Below are 15172 nucleotides of genomic sequence, written 5' to 3' on the forward strand. Positions count from 1 at the left end.
ACATGCGCCGAATACAACAGGTGCAGACATTACAGTGAAATGCTTACTTACAGCCCTTAACCAACAGTGCATTTATTTTAAACAAAAAAAGTAAGAATAAAACAACAACAAAAAAAGTGTTGAGAAAAAAAGAGCAGAAGTAAAAATAAAGTGACAGTAGGGAGGCTATATATACAATAGAATAAAGTGACAGTAGGGAGGCTATATATACAGGGGGGTACCGTTGCATAGTCAATGTGCGGGGGCACCGGCTAGTTGAGGTAGTTGAGGTAATATGTACATGTGGGTAGAGTTAAAGTGACTATGCATAAATACTTAACAGAGTAGCAGCAGCGTAAAAAGTATGGGGTGGGGGGGCAGTGCAAATAGTCCGGGTAGCCATGATTAGCTGTTCAGGAGTCTTATGGCTTGGGGGTAGAAGCTGTTGAGAAGTCTTTTGGACCTAGACTTGGCACTCCGGTACCGCTTGCCGTGCGGTAGCAGAGAGAACAGTCTATGACTAGGGTGACTGGAGTCTTTGACAATTTTGAGGGCCTTCCTCTGACACCGCCTTGTATAGAGGTCCTGGATGGCAGGGAGCTTTGCCCCTGTGATGTACTGGGCCGTACGCACTACCCTCTGTAGTGCCTTGCGGTCAGAGGCCAAGCAGTTGCCATACCAGGCGGTGATGCAACCAGTCAGGATGCTCTCGATGGTGCAGCTGTAGAATTTTTTGAGGATCTGAGGACCCATGCCAAATCTTTTTAGTCTCCTGAGGGGGAATAGGCTTTGTCGTGCCCTCTTCACGACTGTCTTGGTGTGTTTGGACCATGATAGTTCGTTGGTGATGTGGACACCAAGGAACTTGAAGCTCTCAACCTGTTCCACTACAGCCCCGTCGATGAGAATGGGGGCGTGCTCAGTCCTCTTTTTTTTCCTGTAGTCCACAATCATCTCCTTTGTCTTGGTCACGTTGAGGGAGAGGTTGTTGTCCTGGCACCACACGGCCAGATCTCTGACCTCCTCCCTATAGGCTGTCTCATCGTTGTCGGTGATCAGGCCTACCACTGTTGTGTCGTCGGCAAACTTAATGATGGTGTTGGAGTCGTGCCTGGCCATGCAGTCATGGGTGAACAGAGAGTACAGGAGGGGACTGAGCACGCACCCCTGAGGGGCCCCCGTGTTGAGGATCAGTGTGGCAGATGTGTTGTTACCTACCCTTACCACCTGGGGGTGGCCCGTCAGGAAGTCCAGGATCCAGTTGCAGAGGGAGGTGTTTAGTCCCAGGATCCTTAGCTTAGTGATGAGCTTTGAGGGCACTATGGTGTTGAATGCTGAGCTGTAGTCAATGAATAGCATTCTCACGTAGGTGTTCCTCTTGTCCAGGTGGGAAAGGGCAGTGTGGAGTGCGATAGAGATTGCATCATCTGTGGATCTGTTGGGGCGGTATGCAAATTGGAGTGGGTCTAGGGTTTCTGGGATTATGCTGTTGATGTGAGCCATGACCAGTCTTTCAAAGCACTTCATGGCTACAGACGTCAGTGCCACGGGTCGGTAGTCATTTAGGCAGGTTATCTTAGAGTTCTTGGGCACGGGGACTATGGTGGTCTGCTTGAAACATGTTGGTATTACAGACTCAGTCAGGGACATGTTGAAAATGTCAGTGAAGACACTTGCCAGTTGGTCAGCACATGCTCGGAGTACACGTCCTGGTAATCCGTCTGGCCCTGCGGCCTTGTGAATGTTGACCTGCTTAAAAGTCTTACTCACATCGGCTACGGAGAGCGTGATCACATAGTCGTCCGGAACTGCTGGTGCTCTCATGCATGCTTCAGTGTTGCTTGCCTCGAAGCGAGCATAGAAGTGGTTTAGCTCGTCTGGCAGGCTTGTGTCACTGGGCAGCTCGCGGCTGTGCTTCCCTTTGTAGTCTGTAATAGTTTTCAAGCCCTGCCACATCCGACGAGCGTCAGAGCCAGTGTAGTATGATTCAATCTTAGACCTGTATTGACTCTTTGCCTGTTTGATGGTTGTTCGGAGGTCATAGCGGGATTTCTTATAAGCGTCCGGGTTAGAGTCCCGTTCCTTGAAAGCGGCAGCTCTACCCTTTAGCTCAGTGCGGATGTTTCCTGTAATCCATGGCTTCTGGTTGGGGTATGTACGTACGGTCACTGTGGGGACGACATCATCGATGCACTTATTGATGAAGCCAGTGACTGATGTGGTGTACTCCTCAATGCTGTCTGAAGAATCCCGGAACATGTTCCAGTCTGTGCTAGCAAAACAGTCCTGTAGCTTAGCATCTGCGTCATCTGACCACTTTTTTATTAGCCGAATCACTGGTGCTTCCTGCTTCAGTTTTTGCTTATAAGCAGGAATCAGGAGGATAGAGTTATGGTCAGATTTGCCAAATGGAGGGCGAGGGAGAGCTTTGTATGCGTCTCTGTGTGTGGAGTAAAGGTGGTCTAGAGTTTTTTCCCCTCTGGTTGCACATTTAACATGCTGGTAGAAATTAGGTAGAACGGATTTAAGTTTCCCTGCATTAAAGTCCCCTGCTACTAGGAGCGCTGCATCTGGATGAGCGTTTTCCTGTTGATTAATGGCCTTGTACAACTCATTCAGTGCAATCTTAATGCCAGCATTGGTTTGTGGTGGTAAATAGACAGCTATGAAAAATATAGATGAAAACTCTCTTGGTAAATAGTGTGGTCTGCAGCTTATCATAAGATACTCTACCTCAGGCGAGCAAAACCTTGAGACTTCCTTAGTATTTGATTTGGTGCACCAGCTGTTGTTTACAAATATACAGAGACCGCCACCCCTCGTCTTACCCGAGTCTGCCGTTCTGTCCTGCCGATGTAGCGTATAGCCTGCTAGCTGAATGTTATCATTGTCGTCGTTCAGCCACGACTCCGTGAAACATAAGATATTACAGTTTTTAATGTCCCGTTGGTAGGATAACCGTAATCTTAAATCGTCCATTTTATTCTCCAAAGCTTGAACGTTGGCTAATAGGATTGATGGGAGAGGCAGTTTACTCGTTCGCCGTCGGATCCTTACAAGGCACCCCGACCTACGTCCACGATATCTCCGTCTCTTCCTCACGCGAATGACGGGGATCTGGGCCTTGTCGGGAGTCTGTAGAATATCCTTCGCGAACGCCTCGTTGAAGAAAAAGTGTTCGTCCAACGCGAGGTGAGTAATCGCTGTCCTGATATCCAGAAGCTCTCTTTGGTTATAAGAGACGATGGCAGAAACATTATGTACAAAATAAATTACAAATAACGCGGAAAAACACACATAATAGTACAATTGGTTAGAGGGCTGTAAAACGGCAGCCATCTTCTTCCGGCGCTGTTCTTACATACAGTATTCATTTCAGCTACAGTACATTGTATCCAAGTCCCCCCTCCCCCTCTTTCTGCACACATATTCCCTCATCTCCAGAACTTTACCTGATGTCCTCTCTGTCTCTCTCTCTCTCTCTCTCTCTCTCTCTGTCTCTGTCTCTGTCTCTGTCTCTCTCTCTCTCTCTCTCTCTCTCTCTCTCTCTCTCTCTCTCTCTCTCTCTCTCTGTCTCTGTCTCTGTCTCTGTCTCTCTCTCTCTCTCTCTCTCTCTCTCTCTCTCTCTCTCTCTCTCTCTCTCTCTCTCTCTCTCTCTCTCTCTCTCTCTCTCTCTCTCTCTCTCTCTCTCTCCCTCCCTCTAACCCCTCCCTCCCTCTAACCCCACCCCTCTGGCAGAACCAGGAAGTCCCTCCCCCTCCCACAAACTCTCTTCTGAGGAAACGAAACTTATCTGATTCTCTGTGTCGTCTGTCTGTGTGAGAGTGAACAACCGTCCAAATGGCTCAGCAGGGAGTTCTGCTGGACCAGGACCAGTTCTGTTGTTCTGTCTGTCTGGATCTACTGAAGGAGCCAGTGGCTATTCCCTGTGGACACAGTTACTGTAGGAGCTGTATTGAGGGCTGCTGGGATCAGGATGTTCTGAAAGGGGTCTATAGCTGTCCTCAGTGCAGAGAGACCTTCACTCCAAGGCCTAATCTGAGGAAAAATAACATGTTGGCTGAGTTGGTGGAGAAACTGAAGAAGACAGGACTCCAGGCTGCTCCCCCTCCTGCTCTGTGCTATGCTGGACCTGGAGATGTGGCGTGTGATTTCTGCACTGGGACCAGAAAGCAGAAAGCCCTCATGTCCTGTCTGGTGTGTCTGGCCTCTTACTGTGAGACTCACCTCCAACCTCACTATGAATCTCCTGCTTTGAAGAAGCACAAGCTGGTCAAAGCCACCGCACAACTACAGGAGAAGATCTGCTCTCATCATGACAAACTGCTGGAGGTTTTCTGTCGTACCGATCAGCAGTGTATCTGTTATCAGTGTGTGATGGATGAACATAAAGGCCATGATACAGTGTCAGCTGCAGCAGAGAGGACTGAGAAACAGGTAAGACCAGAACTACTTGTTGGTGACTGTCTGATAAACAAAGAATTAAAGATACAGTAGGAACTAAGGCTGTTTGAATATGAGATCATTCAAATTATATCGATCCACGGCAGAACAAATATGAACACAAACCTTGATTATATAGATATGCTAACCCAGATTCTCCAAATGTATCACCATTTTCTAAAGTCAAACACCATTATCATTCGTTATCAAACACCCAATCAGCTCCCCTGTTTTGTGCACTGTTAAAACTATAATCATTCACATAATAACTTAATTATATAATTTCACACAGACACTTCCTCAACATTTTAATCCCTATCTTCAATGTGCCCTATGTCCCATTACTATACTATTGATCTACTGGACAAATAAAGCTTGATAGCTCATTGAAGAGTGATTCTCCACAGAGGCAGCTGGGGATGAATCAGCAGAAGGTCCAGCAGAGATTCCAGGAGAGAGAGAAGGAGCTGAAGGAGCTCCAACAGGCTGTGGAGTCTCTCAAGGTGAGTATTGTTGACCAAAGGAGACACACCATTTCACTTCTCTCCTCCAGTCAGAGAGAGAGAGAGAGGGGCCCGTCTCCAATCCCACTGACCCCACTGTTGGGAACAGGCTGTCTGGACCCCTTTCAGAGAATAGACTGCTTAATGTAACCGGCGGGATATGAACCCGGGTCTACTGAGGAGAGAAACCAACATCTTGACTGTTTCACCAAGAGGTCATCCCCATTAGGCTGACACTGATTTTGATGTCGCAAGAGGGGTTAGCTCATCACATAACATTGAGTAACCATGAAAGACTCAAGTCCCCTATACATTAAAATGGAGCTCTCTCTCTCAATTTAATTCAAAGGGCTTTATTGGCATGGGAAACATATATGTTTACATTGCGAAAGCAAGTGAAATAGATAATAAACAATCAGAAATTAAAAGTAAACATTACACTCACAAAAGTTTCAAAGTAATAGAGACATTTCACATGTTATAACTCAAGTGCAAACAGAGTGAGCCGTGCACCAGACCGAGTTCTGGAGGTGAAATGGAAATGAATGAGGGAGAGTTAAGTGAGGTAGAAGGTGTGGTGAAGAGCTCAGAACCAGAGCCTGGCATCAATGGACATGATAAAGAAGAATCTGGTGCAGTAGGAGTTACATTGTAGGAGAAAGTGGATCCATACCTTTTGGCAGAAATTACAAGATGTGGGAAGTGTGCAGGAGGGAATAGATGTTTTATGTGTGTGGAAGAGAATGGGATAAAGGATTGTTCTGGTGAATAAAGTTTGTGCCGAATCCACTGTGCTGTTTCAGGTGCAACGTTTATGGTAATGTTGCAGCAGTTTGTAGGAGGGAGATTCCAAGATGTGGGAAGTGTGCAGGAGGGCATGGGATAGAGGATTGTGTAGTTTCGGTGGATAAAGTTGTGTGTGTCAACTGTAGGGATGCCCATGTTGCTGGGGATCTGAAGTGTCCGGTGCGAGAGAGGCAGGTTGAGGTGCCTAGAGTCAGAGTAGTACAGAAGGTGTCGTATGCTGAGGCAGTGAAGGAAGTAGAGGAGGATGGGTCAAGGGTGAGAGATCCTGAGAGGATCCCTGTGAGTAGTAGATCTGTGCCAGCACAGAGGGATAGGCCAACGAGTGATATATGCTTCAGTAAAGTTAGCTTCTTAGAGTTCATAGCAATGGTTATCAACTGTACCGCAGAAATGGAACGTAAATCACAGAAAATAGATGTTGTGGTGGCAGCTGCAGAGAAGTATTTGGCCATACAAGATTAGACTTCAGAAGAGTTACAGGGTGTGTTGAGTGGTGGTGTCCCGTCCTCCCAGGCCGTTTGCATGGTGCAGGAGCAGATAGGGTCAAAGTAGTGGAATGGGGTAATGGGTATTTAATATGTAGGGTTAGTTGGAAGGGTGTTTTTTGTATTATTATAATTTCCCCTTTTCCCATTTTGTATCACATAGTAAACTGGATTTATATTATAGTCCAGTAGGGGCGGTAACGCAACATATTGGATACCAACCGCCGTTAAACTCCAAAGAAGAAGAAATGTTATGTTACGCTATGTACAGTGTTGTAACGATGACTCTGTCTCTCTCATTCCATCACTTTTGCGGTAGTTGGTTGTGTGGGTCTCTGGTTATGAATGGGGTGCTGACAGATAATCATTGATGGATATTTATAGAGCTGTGATCAGGACGACAATTGATTATGAGTGTATATTTTATGGAACAGCGGCAAAGACAGAATCCAGTATAAAGCTTTAAGGATATGTATTGGTGCATTTAAATCAACATCTGTATGTGCCTTACTGGTGGAGGCAGGAGAGATGCCTTTGTATGTACGGCGTAAAAAATTGTCATTATCTTATTGGGTTGAAAGGCTGTGAGGTTGAGCATCCCACTGCTACTGTTCTAGATGACTGTTGGGAATATACTAGTAGACAAGGCAGTGGTTTTGGTTGGACAGTTGGAAAGCTTGCTGATGAGAGTGGTTTGAGGGAGTTGGAGGTTGGCCCTTCTGTGGTGATAGGGGATGTTCCTCCATGGTTACTCCCAGACCCTGTTGTTGATCTAACCTTGGTAGAGAAAAGGAAAGATTGGTCAGAAGTCAGTGATATAGAGAAACTGGTTGACAATTACATTGGTAGAAGTGTTTATGCATTTTTACCGCTTTTCACAGATGGATCCAAGGACCCAGATAGTGGGTGCACAGGAGCAGGCGTTTACGTTCCTGAATTTGATGTGCAGATATGTAGAAGACTAACAGATGAACTGTCAGTATACTCAGTTGAACTGAAGGTATTAATGTTATTATGGAGAATTGAGAGAATGGGTTTAGTAGTGAGATTCTGCTGGGTCCCAGCACATTCGGTGTGGAAGGGAATGAAATTGTAGACCAGTTAGCTAAAAGAGCTTTGAAACGAGATATAATTGATATTAATGTTCCACTGGGTAGAGGTGAGGCCAAATGTAAGATCAGAGCCATGTTGATAGATGTGTGGCAGAAGAGATGGTACTCTGAGCACAAGGGCCGGCATTTATATGAATAGTTGACAGTTTTACAGAAAGGTCGATGGACCAAGATTCAAAAGTCAGATTAGGAAGGAAGATGTGGTGTTTACTAGATTGCGCTTAGGACATTGTACATTGATCTCGTCATTACATCTGGTTGGCAAGCATGGGAATGGTTTGTGTCTGGAGGGTACGGTCGATGAAACGGTGGAGCATGTGTTGTTATATTGTTGTAAGTATGTTGAAGAGAGGGAAAGATTGAAGTGTAGGGTCATTGAGGTTGGACGGGGTTGGGGGGGGGGGTTGGAAGGGATTTGGGGGATGGGGGAGGGTCTATTAGAAGTTAGTAGGGCTCTTCTTTATTTTCTCAGAAGTACTGAGTTAGGTAGGAGGATTTAGAAATGTTGGAAACCGTGATTGACCACACACTCCAGCACAGTAGGTGGCGGCATGCACCTTTAACGTTGGTTTGTGGACCGCCATTATATCATAGAAGAAGAAGTTGGTTGTGTGAGAGATTTGTGGTTCGTGAGGAGGGCTACTATTCTTTTTTCTTTTGGTTCTTGCGTATTTTCTGAATGTATTTTCTCATGGTGGAGGGTTTGTTTATTGGTTTCCACTGTTTATCGTTTAGAGTTGAGGGGGGAGTAGGGGTAGTTTGTTAGGGCGGCGTGATGGCCTCAACCGAGTGGAGAAGAAACGCTGTCGCTTCGGGTCCGTTCCGGAGAAAGGTGTGGAGGAAGTTTTGCTCATGGTCGGCGAACAGGTTGGAGCGGAACATCTGCACTCTGCATCCAGAATGAACAAGGCGGTGGTTGTGTTAATGAAAAAGGTTTGTCTTGTTGTGAGTGGGATTTTTGTGAGGGGTGTGTTGGTGCAGATGTCGCCTCTTTCGATAAGAGTTGTGGTGGCTAATCTGCCTCCGTTTATTGCTTCCGAACAGACCGCAAGTAGTTGGTTAGTTTTGGTAAATTTGCAAGTGGTTTTCGTGCGCTCTCGGCTGGGTGCCAAGCGGAATCCGTTAAACATGTCTCTTTTCGTAGACAAGTGTTTGTTTCTTAACAAACTTCATGGTTACACAGGGGAGGGGTGGAACACAGGGTTTGCTAGCACATATAGTTTTGGGTGTTTCTAGTGTGGGGATCATCAGTTATAGGCTACAAGCAGCAATATGATTGATAGGTAGGACAGGTATTGAACCCAAATAATCCCTACTCAGATGCGCTAACCTCAACCCTAGTAAACATGCATTATAAAAACCTTCTATATAAAATTATCTCATATTGGGAGTAAATAGCCTCTGAATAGAAAAGAAAAAACACTGCATCTTCCAGCCCACCAATAAATGACATAATGCAACCGTTGCGGTTAGCATATTTACCTCAACATGCCCCTCGCTTGCGTGAGAAGGCAGAGTGCTCGATGCTGGTTGATGAATTTGACAATTAATGTACTAGGAAAATACGTTTTTGTCGACCAGAGGTGACTGAATTAATGTTCAGGCGTATTGATAATCATTATAGTAATGAAGTATAATTTCAAAACATGACCATAAAAACAGGTAATAATAAACATGACTCATCATTATATTACTTCACAGTAATGTGTTTTCAGTCCTTCCTCTTGCGTTAGCAGTGTGGAAAGGGACAGTAAAAAGCTCAGGCAGGAGTTTTCCTGTGAAACGAACCCACAACCCTGGCGTTGCAAGCGCCATGCTCTACCAACTGAGCTACACGGTAGTAGTGCATGGCCAAGTGGTGGTGCGCAGGCCGTGGAGAAAGCGGTGGTGGGGAGGGTTGCAGCTGGGCTACATGAGCTGAGGCAGGTTTCTGTAGTAACAGAGACTCCGGTGGGCGAAGGCTTGGTGGGCTCATCCCAGGAAATATTGCCTGTCATTGGGGAAGAGGCTCTGATCAGGGGGGAAGTGCTTGGGGGCAGAGACTGGGGAGGAGGAGGACGGTACCGTGCCAATGGAGGAGGAGGAAGAGGGGGGGGGGTGAGTCTGCGGGAGCGGAGGACAAGGCGGTCTCGTTTACAGACGGCTCATTGGATCCAGAGCTGACAGCCAGTCAGGCTGAGGGCCCAGTATATACGGTGAGAGAACTTTCTAGGTTCCTGATGGAGACTAAAGGGGAAAAAGAAGGTTCTGCTGGAGTCTTATTTGATTGATCCTGGAAGGTTTGTAAGGTCAGTACAACACCTGATGAAGAATGAGGGGTTTAGTGTCCTCTCACCCAGGAAGCGGTATAGGCTGAGAAAATGGGTCATGGGTTCTTAAGGGCATGTCTTCAGAATCTGCTTAAATGGATGTTTTTTTCTGGCATGGCGGCTTTATGGGCTTCTCTACTGGTTTCTGATTGTGGTGATTTCCCTCCCACCTCTTATGGAGATTTCACGGTTAGACTTCCTTAACATGAACGGCGGCAGAGACTGGGGGAATATGTAAACCAAAAACATTTAAATGCCATGGCAGAAATCTTAGTGCAGGGGTAGCAAAAGAGGTGTGTAAGGGTAGGTTGTTAGTGTTTAGAGCCCAAATAATGACCTTGTCTTTGCTTTCATAAATGTGTCTGCACCTGGTCCTCTGTAGCTCAGCTGGTAGAGCACGGCGCTTGTAACACCAGCGTAGTGGGTTCGATCCCCGGGACCACCCATACACAAAAAAGATATATTTATATATATATATGCACGCATGACTGTAAGTCGCTTTGGATAAAAGCGTCTGCAAAATGGCACATTATATTATATTATAGTACAGGGCTCAGTTCTCTGTTTCACCAGAGGGGTTGGAAAAACAGAGTGGGGAAACCAAGAAAATCCCTTGTTTTACGTTTGTCTGATGGGCGGGTAACTTCTGTTGTGGGGAGATGAGGGAGCCTGATGGGTGGGTAACTTCTGTTGTGGGGAGATGAGGGAGCCTGATGGGTGGGTAACTTCTGTTGTGAGGAGATGAGGGAGCCTGATGGGTGGGTAACTTCTGTTGTGGGGAGATGAGGGAGCCTGATGGGTGGGTAACTTCTGTTGTGGGGAGATGAGGGAGCCTGATGGGTGGGTAACTTCTGTTGTGGGGAGATGAGGGAGCCTGATGGGTGGGTAACTTCTGTTGTGGGGGAGATGAGGGAGCCTGATGGGTGGGTAACTTCTGTTGTGGGGGAGATGAGGGAGCCTGATGGGTGGGTAACTTCTGTTGTGAGGAGATGAGGCTGTGGAGTTGTACTCTGATTTATAGAGGGCAGAACTCTGTGGTCCTCTGTAGCTCAATTGGTAGAGCATGGCGCTTGTAATGCCAGGGTAGTGGGTTCGATCCCCAGGACCACCCATAAGTAAAAATGTATGCACATGACTGTAAGTCGCTTTGGATAAAAGCGTCTGCTAAATGGCATATTATTATTATCCTGGGTTTTCTCAGGTTCTGCTCACAGACCTTTCCAAACTCTCTCTGTCACAGAGAAATCAAATAGACCTTTCCCTGGCCTTTCACAAACTCTCAGCTGCTGTATCTCAGACGGTCTGCCTGTGGATTTTTATAAAAAGTTCTGGGGAATTATTGGACAGAACGTGTGTTGGGTGAGTGCGTCGGGGTGGGGGAGCTGCTGCTAAGCTGTAGACGGATAGCTTTTAGTCTCCTGCCCAAAATAAGGATTTGAGCGACATAAAGAACTGGAGGCCTGTGGCATTGCTCTGTTTGGACTATAAGGTCTTTACCAAGGTCCTCGTTAACAGACTGAAGTCCCACCTGGACTCTATTGTACACAAGGACCAAACGTACTGTGTACCAGGACGCTCAAACACAGACAATCTGTTCATAATCAGGAGAAAGCCTTTGATAGGGTGGACCATGAATATCTGTTCAATGTGTTGTTTTGGTTGTGGGGAGAATTTTGTGGCCTGTGTTCAAATGCTGTACGCTGGGGCTTCATGTATGGTCAAGGTGTGGGGAGGGCTCAGTAGGCCAGTCTGGGTAGGGAGGGGCATTCACCAGGGATGCCCTCTGTCAGGGCAGCTATACACTCTTGTTATTGAGCCCTTTCTGGGCCTGCTACGCAGGAGGCTACAGGGAGTGTGGGAGCCAGGCATAGGGTTGGGGACAGGCATAGCAGTGTCAGCATACGCTGATGACGTCTGTGTTGGTTAGGGATGAGCAGAACCTACAGGCCCTGGAGAATAGTTTGAGGGTGTACGAGGGGGCGTCTTCTGCTTAGGGAAACTGGGGCAAGAGTGAGGCTCTGTTATGTTGGGCATGGAGGGACAGGGAACCTCCGCAGCTTCCAGGGGGGTTGCAGTGGGGCTGTGAGTGGCTCAAGATGCTTGGGGTGTATCTGGGCTCGGAGGGTTGGGATAGGAAGAACTGGGAAGGAGTGTCACAAGCGGTGGTGTCGAGGCTGACGAAGTGGAGGTGGCTCATCTCCCAAGTGGCATACAGAGGGGCGGTGCTGATCATCAACAACTTGGTGGCATCCTCTCTATGGCTTAAATTGGCCATTCTCAACGCCCCCGGTGGTCTGCTTGTGGACCTGCAGCGCAAGTTAGTGATTTTTTTCTGGTCAGGTTAGGCAGCGTTCTGACTCAGCAGCACAGAGGATTCTGTACCGTACGGAGGTGGGCTGGAGGGAACCAGCATGTGCTCTGTTGAGGAGGGCTGGTGGTTTGGGGCTGGATCAGCAGCTCTTCATCATGCGGCAGGAGAGACTCAATACAGCAGGGGTCTCTGATTTCTATGCTGCAGTACTGAGGGCTGGAGCAGCCTGAGGAGGGGCCACCACCGTTTCCACCACTGCAAGGGACAGCAGAGACTGGGGACTGGCAGGAGAGTCTGGAGGACTTACTGACTTTTAACACTCTGAGCTTAGTGGGAGTGAAGGGGCATCAGTGGCAGGGGGTTGTGGGGGCTGAGAGCATGGCAGGGTATAGGTGGAGGGGCTCTATAAGCTCCCAGTGCTGGAAAGGTCAGGGGTCGTCCAGTGGAGGGTATTACATGGAGCCCTGGACACTAATAGCTGGTTGGCTCGGGTTGACCTGGGAGTTGGGGAGGGGTGTCCGTTTTCTGCAATGACAGACTGTTCATCATGTTTTTTCTGTGTTGCCAGGGTAATGCCATTACTGTTGACGCCTTAGGGTTGAGTTTGAGTTGTACAAAATGATCAACAGTGTGGAGATGTTTCAGGAGGTATGGGGGCTCAGGGGGGCTGTCTGTACGGCTGGAGAGGAGGGGTTGGATGGACGGTTGGAATGTGCTGCTGGTTGGTGTATTGTACTGTGGTGTTGGGTACTGGATAATGTGATTGTATGGAGTTTGTGGTGGCAAGCAATGTGCTTTTAGGGGTGGGGGTGTTAGTGTAATGAGGATGGCTCATTAAAGTAAGACAAGTCTCTCTCTCTCTCTCTCTCTCTCTCTCTCTTAACAGCGCTCTGCACAGGCAGCAGTGGAGGACAGTGATAAGATCTTTACGGAGCTGATCCGCTCCATTGAGAGAAGGCGCTCTGAGGTGAAGGTGCTGATCAGAGCCCAAGAGAAGGCTCAAGTGAGTCAAGCTGAAGGACTCCTGGAGCAACTGGAGCAGGAGATAGCTGAGCTGAGGAAAAGAAGCACTGAGCTGGAGCAGCTCTCACACACAGAGGATCACATCCATTTCCTCCAGGTAACTCAACTGCCTTGATACATGTGATATGAAATTAAAACTCAATGTGAAACTCTCAATCATTTGGTTCTGTTCTCTCTCTCTCTCTCTCTCCCCCCAGAGTTATCAGTGTCTCTCCGGTACCAGTGTATCGTCAGACTTACCCAGCATCGTTGTCCGTCCTCTTCAGTACTTTGGAGATGTGAGTAAGACTGTGTCTGAACTGAGAGAGAAACTAGAAGACGTCCTTAAAGGAGAATGGACCAAGATCTCCACTACAGGTGTGTTGAAAATAATAAGAACATCAACTTTAGACCATTGAAAGTTCCCTACTAGTCATATACATGTGGAATATGGTATGATGATAACATTCCCTCTCTCTGTGAATGTGTTTGTGTGTCTGTAGTGAATATAGTGGATGTTGTACTGCCTCCAGAGCCCAAGACCAGAGAACAGTTCTTACAATGTGAGTCTCTTTATTCTGAAGTAACTAACAGTCTCTTTTTACTGACACTCCTAACAATCCCTCTAGAAATATATAGCAATAGTAGATCTAATCAAAGACTGGGTATCTATCTGACTCCTCATATTTCTCTGATTTGATCTCTGCTGTGCTCTAATCAAAGACAGGGTAGATACAGTATCTGACTTCACTTATTGTTCTAACTCCCCTCATTGGTCTCTGCTCTGCTCTTCTCCCAGATTCCTGTCAGCTCACACTGGACCCAAACACAGCAGGCACACTCCTCTCTCTGTCTAAAGGGAACAGAAAGGTGACCTATACAGACCAAGACCAACCATATCCTGATCATCCAGACAGATTCACTAACTACTGTATGGTTCTGTGTAGAGAGGGTCTGTCTGGACGCTGTTACTGGGAGGTGGAGTGGAGTGGGGAGTGTGTTAATACATCAGTCTCATATAAAGACATCAGCAGAACAGGGAGAGGTGGTGGATTTGGACAGAATGACAAGTCCTGGAGTTTACAGTGTTATAGTGGTAGATATTGGTTCAGACACAATAGTGTTGTGACTAAAGTATCAGGCCCTCAGTCCTCCAGAGTAGGAGTGTACCTGGATCACAAGGCAGGTACTCTGTCCTTCTACAGTGTCTCTGACACAATGACCCTCCTCCACAGAGTCCAGACCACATTCACTCAGCCCCTCTATCCTGGGTTTCATCTCTATGGTACTGCTGAGCTGGTTAAACTGTAGTAGGGTCCACATAGATACTAGTCATGCTGGTGTAGTCTATAGCTGAGCTGGTTAAACTGTAGTAGGGTCCACATAGATACTAGTCATGCTGGTGTAGTCTATAGCTGAGCTGGTTAAACTGTAGTAGGGTCCACATAGATACTAGTCATGCTGGTGTAGTCTATAGCTGAGCTGGTTAAACTGTAGTAGGGTCCACATAGATACTAGTCATGCTGGTGGAGTCTATAGCTGAGCTGGTTAAACTGTAGTAGGGTCCACATAGATACTAGTCATGCTGGTGTAGTCTATAGCTGAGCTGGTTAAACTGTAGTAGGGTCCACATAGATACTAGTCATGCTGGTGTAGTCTATAGCTGAGCTGGTTAAACTGTAGTAGGGTCCACATAGATACTAGTCATGCTGGTGTAGTCTATAGCTGAGCTGGTTAAACTGTAGTAGGGTCCACATAGATACATTTTACATTTTACATTTTAGTCATTTAGCAGACGCTCTTATCCAGAGCGACTTACAGGAGCAATTAGGGTTAAGTGCCTTGCTCAAGGGCACATTAACGTCATTTAGCAGACGCTCTTAGCCAGAGCGACTCACAAATTGGTGCGTTCACCCTATAGCCAGTGGGATAACCACTTTACAATTTACAATTTGGGGGGGGGGGGGGGGGGGGGTTAGAAGGATTGCTTTATCCTATCCCAGGTATTCCTTAAAGAGGTGGGGTTTCAAATGTCTCCGGAAGGTGGTGAGTGACTCCGCTGTCCTGGCGTCGTGAGGGAGCTTGTTCCACCATTGGGGTGCCAGAGCAGCGAACAGTTTTGACTGGGCTGAGCGGGAACTATGCTTCCGCAGAGGAAGGGGAGCCAGCAGGCCAGAGGTGGATGAACGCAATGCCCTCGTTTGGGTGTAGGGACTGATCA

At 47.2% G+C, this 15172-nt stretch overlaps 1 protein-coding gene across 1 annotated transcript; it reads left to right on the forward strand.

Moving 5' to 3' along the window:
- Positions 1–3773: 3773 nt before the first annotated feature.
- On the forward strand, positions 3774–14710 carry LOC311121528 (tripartite motif-containing protein 16-like). The gene is made up of 6 exons (XM_084196008.1): positions 3774–4416; positions 4830–4925; positions 12836–13069; positions 13170–13329; positions 13455–13514; positions 13751–14710. Exons 1-6 carry the CDS (start codon positions 3820–3822, stop codon positions 14260–14262), a joined length of 1659 nt encoding a protein of 552 aa, XP_084052134.1. The 5' UTR covers positions 3774–3819; the 3' UTR covers positions 14263–14710.
- Positions 14711–15172: the final 462 nt, after the last annotated feature.

Source organism: Coregonus lavaretus, assembly GCF_964263955.1.
Source record: "Coregonus lavaretus genome assembly, contig: HAP1_SCAFFOLD_4420, whole genome shotgun sequence".
Lineage (NCBI taxonomy): Eukaryota > Metazoa > Chordata > Actinopteri > Salmoniformes > Salmonidae > Coregonus > Coregonus lavaretus.

Excerpts from the sequence above, each read along its gene's own strand:
- LOC311121528 (XM_084196008.1), top strand. The coding sequence starts at position 3,820 with ATGGCTCAGCAGGGAGTTCTGCTGGACCAGGACCAGTTCTGTTGTTCT. Across the intron at positions 4,417-4,829 it reads CAGAGAGGACTGAGAAACAG|AGGCAGCTGGGGATGAATCA; the intron begins GTAAGACCAGAA and ends GATTCTCCACAG. Across the intron at positions 13,515-13,750 it reads CAGAGAACAGTTCTTACAAT|ATTCCTGTCAGCTCACACTG; the intron begins GTGAGTCTCTTT and ends CTCTTCTCCCAG.